We start from the raw sequence: 7,568 nt of genomic DNA on the forward strand, positions 1-7,568 counted from the left end.
TCTCCGAGATATTGTGGTCCTTTTAAAATCCTTAAGAAGATTGGGGACGTAGCATATAAACTTGAGTTACCGGAGAGTTCTCAAGTCCATCCTATCTTCCATGTCAGTAAACTGAAGAAATCAGTTCACGGGTTAGAGAACGCAGTTTCTCCAGAGATTTTGGTGGACTTGATAGAACCACCAAAGATACCACATGAACCTGAAAAGATTCTACAGTATCGTGATAGACAGACCCGACATAAAGTGTACCAGGAGGTACTTGTTAAATGGACAGATAGGGATGAGGAGGTAGCTACCTGGGAACGCCGTAGTGCAATTTCCAAAAGGTTTCCCCAGTTTGTTTTCAAGGACGAAAACTCTTCTTAAGGGGGGGTAATGTCACGTAGGCTGTAATGCCTTGACCGACGGCGGGCAGACCAGATGGCCATATCCGGGGTTCAGTGGGAGAGGACGCCCATGCAGAGTCATGGGCGGCCAGGCTAGTGTGGACGGCAGGCCACACACTATATAGCCTGGGGGATGAGGGGCAATCCTCATTCTTCCTCTATGGGGCTGGTGGGTGGTGAGCCAGAGGCCGTCCCCTCTCGTGGTAACGCCCGTAGTAGCGGCGTTACGGATATCTAACAGGGGGGTAAATTTATGAGACCACCATAACACTAAACTAAACAAAGAATTCCCAATGACCCTTGTACATCCTTCCCAATGACCCTTGTACATCCTTCCCACTTCATCAAGCCCATCACCTCCTTCTAGTTTAAGACAAGTACAGTAGGTACTTGTAGAGAAGGGGGAGCTTTGAATTCTAAATGGAGCATTTGAGAACAACTTTGCTTTCCAATCGAATCCAGTCCATGTCCCCTTGCATTGCACATTAGATTCCTCAATCACCTCTCTTACCAATTTGGTCCAAATTTCCTCCTACAATAAGCATTTAGGTAAGCTAGTTGCCACCTTGGCTTTGACATGTGTGTGCAGGTGGAAAAGAGTCAAAGTCCTCCTAGACCCTTAGGTAAGCTAACTTTCTCCCAAGCCATCCGAGATAGATATTTCTTATCATCCTTGCTATTTTTCCAATAAACTTCCTAACTAGGGCCATGATCCTCTTCCAATGACATTTTCTAAAATCGATCACTAGACTTAAAAACATGATATATGCATTCAAGACTAAATTGACAATAGCCACCTTGTCATGAAAAGACACCCTAACTCCTTCCCATTTCTTCAAGTTATCCAAAAAACTCTCAATTTCCCAATTAGCTACATCTTTAATGGCCACCCCCACTCCAAAAGGAACTCCCAAATTCCTAACTATCAGTCCCTTCCTTATCACCTAAAACCCCCATCTTTCCATATCAAAATCATTTACATCTTTAGTCAGGCTAATGATTCTAGATTTATCTAGACCCAAAAGCATCAGCAAATAATTGTAGTATTTGTAGAGAATGTCTTACATTGTCATTATTAGCCTTCAAGAATAGTAATGAGTCATCTGCAAAACAGTACACCACCAATTGCTCTCCGTTTCTCATTCTCAAACCTGTTTTTACCAAACCTTTCTCACATGCATCTTCTAGAGCCACAATCAAAGGGTGTGATGCAATGGCAAATAACAAAGGAGCCAAAGGAAACCCATGTCTTATAGACCTATTAACCTCACATCCCCCTACTAATCTTCCATTCAATAGTAGCTTGGAATAAGCCCCTACAGTGAGAGTACAAATGAATGTGGTCATTCTACTTCCAAATCCCAACTTCTCCATAGTCCTAGACACAAAGGACTAGTGAACCCTTTCATAAGCTTTCTCCAAATCCAATGGAAGAAGTACATAGTTCTAAGCTATGCTCTGAGCCACTTTTTTTGCCATCAAAGAAGCAAATATGTTATCAAAGATAAACCTCCCTTTTATCAACCCATATTGCCTCTTAGAAATCACTTCTTGCAGAACAGGGCTAATCCTCAAGGAAATGACCACTCTAATGATTAAACCTATGACAAGCTACTTGCTTAGGTATTAATTTCACAATTCCCTCCTTCAAGTATTTATCCATCCTACATGTGGCCCATATCAAATCTTTAATGGATGACCAAATTTTAATGAAGAACTCCACAATTAAGACATCCCACCCTGGTGATTTGTCCCCTAATTTTTGTAAGGCAATCCAAATCCACCTTTCTCTCGAACCACTTAGCTCTATCAGACTCCACCCTCTTATCGATCATATCTAGCATGGTCCCCTCTTCGTGGAACCTCCTTTAAGAACTGTCTGCTCAGAGCAGCCCCTAGAAACTCAATCCATTTTTGAGCTATCTGTTTAATTTTTGTAAGGCAATCCAAATCCACCTTTCTCTCGAACCACTTAGCTCTATCAGACTCCACCCTCTTATTGATCATATCTAGCATGGTCCCCTCTTCCTGGAACCTCCTTTAAGAACTGTCTTCTTTCAAGCTCAGAGTAGCCCCTAGAAACTCAATCCATTTTTGAGCTATCTGTTTAATATCTCAAATCGCCTAGCCCCTCTCATCCCTAATCTTCCCTATCACCTCCTTGTCACCTTTATACTTAACAAATTTGAACAGATACCTAGCATATTTTCTCCTATTATTGAAGGCTCTTCATCTATCCCCCCTCTCACCTTCCCTGGCATATTTTCTCCTATTATTGAAGGCTCTTCATCTATCCCCCCTCTCACCTTCCCTGGCCAACCTATCATCTTCTTCTCCCAGTTGAGCCTGGCACTAGGCATATCGGTTGGTAGAGGGGAGGCTTCAGACAAGCCTCCCCTCTGTCTTTTCCCTTGAAAATGCTCCACCAACTCACTCAATTCCCTCCTTGCCTGCCTCTTCTCTTCTGCCTTGGTTCCCCTACCTCCTGATAATTTCATGCATTTCATTTGCAAACCCTCTCTAGGATCCATCCATACTACCCCTACCTCTCAGCCTTCAAATTGCCTCTTTAGTAAGAGTTACAAACAATCGTCCTTCAATAACAAGTTATTGAATTTCTTGGCAGGAAATTTACTCAGCTCATCTTCCCCCCATTTAGCCACATGCCACCCCATTTCCCTGGGATATGATTAGAAAGGGCTGAGCGAGGGTCCACTTTAGTGGAAAAGGTATGGGGTGCCTAGGAGGCTTGATGATTGAAGAAGACTCTATCAATCCTTGTTGAGGACCCAAAATATTGTAGGCTAAAGTAAGTGATCCCTGCACCCTCAATTCTCTTCCATTAATAAGTTCTAGATTACCTCTAAGCATTTCCCATTGCCTTTTCTCCTGATCCATCAGGACGGTGCCTTCACCACACCTATCCACATGCTTCTCAACCATATTAGAATCTCCCATAACGATGGAAGGACATTTAATATATAACCTTGTAATCCAATCCCACATCTCCCCTCTTACCTTATGATTACAGACACCATACACATTGATCACCCACACCCTTTCTCCTTTCACTTGAATTTCTACCACTAGAATTCTACCATTAGGGTGATTGGTTAGGCTTTATTACTTATAGTCATAACCCCACTAAAACCTAATTTAGTTCCCCCATAGATGACGATCCAATCTTTGTAACTATCCTTCCTTATGCACTTCTATCCAAAAAGATTATGTTCCTACGCAACCATCACTGAAAGCCTCCATCCTTTCACTAAACCCCAGAATGCTGCATTTTTTATTTTGTGTCTCAACTCCTTCACATTCTAGGTACACCCCCTCACCTCACTAGTTGTATTCATTCCAAGGCAATAGTAGTCCACCTCTCTCTCTTCCTCCACCACTGTTAAACCTCCCCTAGGTTCCATCCTTATTTCCTCCCATAGATTTATCCTTCTTCCTCTCCTATTTTCTCTTCCTTTGATACCACAATTTATAACGATGTCTCCAAACCCTTTGCATCTAAAGGATGCCCCGGGAATGCCCTAAATATCATCTTAAACTCCATCTTCTCCATCTCCCCCAAGTCCACCTCTAGAAGTCTCTTGCATAGTATTTATTCCATGTGACACAAACCTTATTCAAGTGTGTCCCACTCTCCTCATCTCTCAGCACAAACAGAACCGAACTCCCCCATCGCTGGCCTCAACCAAGGAGGAAGTCCTTGTATCTTCACCCACACCGGCTGGACACGCCTCTTGTAGACTCTTGTTCACATTAAAAGCACGATCAAATGGCATGACATGCACCGACTTATGTCCCGTGAATCTCTAGAGGGGCCAGATTGATCACCACTTGCCCTTCCACAAACAATACATTGAAGAGCCCTTTTCCCAGATAATACACCTGCGACACCACCCTCTCGTGTAATACGTCTTCTTGTTGTGGCCACTTCCGTAGCTCCGCCGCCTTGCTCGACGGCCTTCCCGAACACATTAGTATTATGCTACACATAGAGACCATCTCCATATCTGCGTCTTCACAAAGTCAGATGTGATGAGATGTTTGTGCATCCCTTCTTCCCTCTAGTTGTCCTCTCCTGCTCTGCTGAGCTTGGCTATTCATATCCTGGAGAAGAGGTCCAATCATATACTGATCTTTCTTCGCCTCCCTCTGTCACCTTCTTCATCTTCGTGGTCTCTCTTCATTTCTTCATCCGCGTCCCATCCAATCTCTCCAGTGTATCGTCACTCTGCTTTCATGTCGCCGCTCTCCCCTCCTCTCATACGTTTGCATGCTCTTGCCACACGTCAGCCAGCTACTTTGATATGGTAGCATGCAAAGTTCTCTCGTCCTTCCAACCTGAAATTTATGTGGCCACCATAATGCTGTTATGGGGTGGAAGTCATTTAGGCCGGCCCCTAAAGTTATGACTAAGGAATAGTGACATTCATAAGAGGTAATTATTTGGCAACCTTTGAAATCAAGGTTCGAGAAAGGTATACGATCCGGATGTGCCGCCGTGGTGTATACTCCGTTGGGCTCCACAAATTGAATTCTGGTGGATTCGGGCCGTGCTGCCTCCGAAATACAGCGAGAATTCAGGCTCTAGTTGTTAACTGTTCATGGATTTTGGATAGTGGGGCATCCCGACATATGACCAGCAAAAAGGACTGGTATAGTCTGGAATTTCGGTGAGGATGGGACAGAGAATTTCGGTGGAGATACTAGCGTGCTTCTACGACAACCGATCGCTTTACTTGATCGCCGTGAACGACCCGTTTCACCAGCCTCATGTATATTAACGCCACCGCTGAGCGCAACGGAAGAGCGTGCAGTTGCAGTTCCTTTTTTGCATTTAGTTAAAGTATATAGCATGGAAACCCTTGTCCAAGGTTTTACTAATAAGCGTGGTAGAGCTTTGCCACACCTGGCGGCAACGCTACTGATGGTCGCAATGGCGCCATTATTATTATTATTGACGCAGGCGCAGCAGAGTGCTGAGTTTCTCAGTGCACACAATGCGGAAAGAGCCACCGTGGGGGTGAATGGCCTCGTGTGGGATGACACGATGGCCAGCTACGCGCAGACCTATGCAGAGGAGCAATGCGACGATGACAACTGCAAGCAGCTGGTTCACTCGAGCGGGCCTTACGGCGAGAACCTGTACTGGAGCAGCGGATCGGGCACGCCCTCAGATGCTGTGAACGACTGGATAAGCGAGAAAGCCTACTACGACTACGCCTCCAACACGTGCGCGGCCGGGCATGAGTGCGGCCATTACACCCAGGTCGTTTGGGCCAACTCCAAGCGCTTGGGCTGCGCCTCCGTCGCATGCAACGGCGGAGTCACCTTCGTCATCTGCAACTACGACCCTCCCGGAAACATCGATGGCCAGAGACCATATTAATATGCCTCAGAATAAAAGAATCCGCCTCTACTAATAATGAGACGCCATGATTAGCAGTCTCCTACATAATAATGCCCGTCGTCGCGCGCCGTTTATATTTTGAAAATGAGTGTTGAATTTGGAAGAATATATTAGTGATGCATGCATGACCCATGCCCATGGTGACCCATGTTATGCACAAGTGACATTATATCTATCAACTTATTATCAAGGATGTGAATCAAAAAGCATTTAGGCTGCTCGATAACGCATGCTTGGTGCTCAGAAATTTGCTTCCATGTCTCAAGAACGTTGTGGTTGTTTTCATCAAATAAAACTCGGAAACATTGACACCACCATATGAATGAAATCTGCATGTCGGTAAAGTGGTTTCTTTAAGAGTCTCTTGGTCACACATTTTTCCCCTTCTGTAAATTCCTAATCTTAAAGTTCTCCTCAAGTTCTCTAGGATTATGGATACCACAAAATAGCATGTGGAATTTGGTCTCATCAAGGAATATAGGCGTGCACTTTAAAGAAATCGACATACTACCTTCCTCGAAATCACTACGTGTCTACCCTATCACTACCTTCCTTTAATAGGGTTTTTGGAACTTCCAACGATGGTTTTTGATGAAGCAAGGAAATAGGAAACCTCAAGGCACCGAGGGCTTGCAAATTAGTCAATTCAACTCAAAAGGGATTCTGATAAGTCTTCTAATTCTTGATGTCAAACACCTCTTTTACTTTGAAAATGCCAATAACCTACAAGAACAAAAATAAAAATAAAAATAAACTCACAATTAATCCTCATCTTCCATTTCCTCATAACAAAAAAGGATGCATTGTTGAGCAATGTTAGTGTTAGGAGACGAAAGGTTGAGGTTCATGGTGCATTTTCATTTGGATAGGATAACCAAAGAAATAGGATCTAAAGAAGATACATGCTCCATAATAATAGATAACAAAAGAAGAATCTATATTTAAGAAGGATCCCATGAATAAGATCAACGTGGGCTACGAGTGGAAGATATTGTTTTGTACGAGGAGACAATTGTTGAGATATAGATACTAAAGATTAACTAAATATTAACGTTACCTCGAAGGGCTTGACTCCTCCCAGTGGTGGATGAAACCCTATTATGAGACTTGCCTCCATTCAATCCAAGGGACTCCTCTCAAGGGACACAATCCTACGAGGCTCACCTCCCATGTAATCTTTGAATATAATCAATATAGTTTGTTTGTATTTGTAGCTCTCTACTTGTTTGTGTACACTATACAATCTCCTATGCATGATCTTTGTGAGTCCGATTACACATACATGAGTTTGCATAGGTCTCTTTTAAAACCTCCACATGTTATGATAGACATTATGGCGTAACACCCTACAAAGGTCTTGGAGGAAGAAACAAACTAGCAACTTGTAACCTTCAACAATGACCACTAGCAAAGTTGGACTAAAAGCTAGCCAAAGCATAGGGTTATGAATGGGGCAAGTAAGAGCTTCATTTTGAGCTCGTTTTGATGGTGTTTTTGCTCCGATTTGCACCATTATGCTACCAATGGAGTTTGGAGCTTCTTGATCACAACATTGGCCACTCCCATGCTTGGCAATGATTCTCTAATGTGTAAGCAACTCATACATGCCTTCAATGCTTCAATCTTGCATGTTTCTTGATATTAGGGTTCTCATGAAAAATTAGGGTTTCTATCACATCTTGGGAAAATTTGTCTCAAGATTCTTCTTCTCCATCACTACAAGACAATGCTGCCATACACACGTTTCATACACGCCA

General features: G+C 43.4%; 1 protein-coding gene across 1 annotated transcript; it reads left to right on the plus strand.

Annotated features, from left to right (window-relative positions):
• Positions 1 to 5,222: 5,222 nt before the first annotated feature.
• On the plus strand, positions 5,223 to 6,135 carry LOC147631768 (pathogenesis-related protein 1-like). Its single transcript, XM_086807877.1, has one exon. It carries the CDS (start codon positions 5,257 to 5,259, stop codon positions 5,788 to 5,790), a length of 534 nt encoding a protein of 177 aa, XP_086664003.1. The 5' UTR covers positions 5,223 to 5,256; the 3' UTR covers positions 5,791 to 6,135.
• Positions 6,136 to 7,568: the final 1,433 nt, after the last annotated feature.

This window comes from Cibotium barometz, chromosome 14, assembly GCF_041138505.1.
Source record: "Cibotium barometz isolate CiBa-2024 chromosome 14, ASM4113850v1, whole genome shotgun sequence".
NCBI classification, from domain to species: domain Eukaryota; kingdom Viridiplantae; phylum Streptophyta; class Polypodiopsida; order Cyatheales; family Cibotiaceae; genus Cibotium; species Cibotium barometz.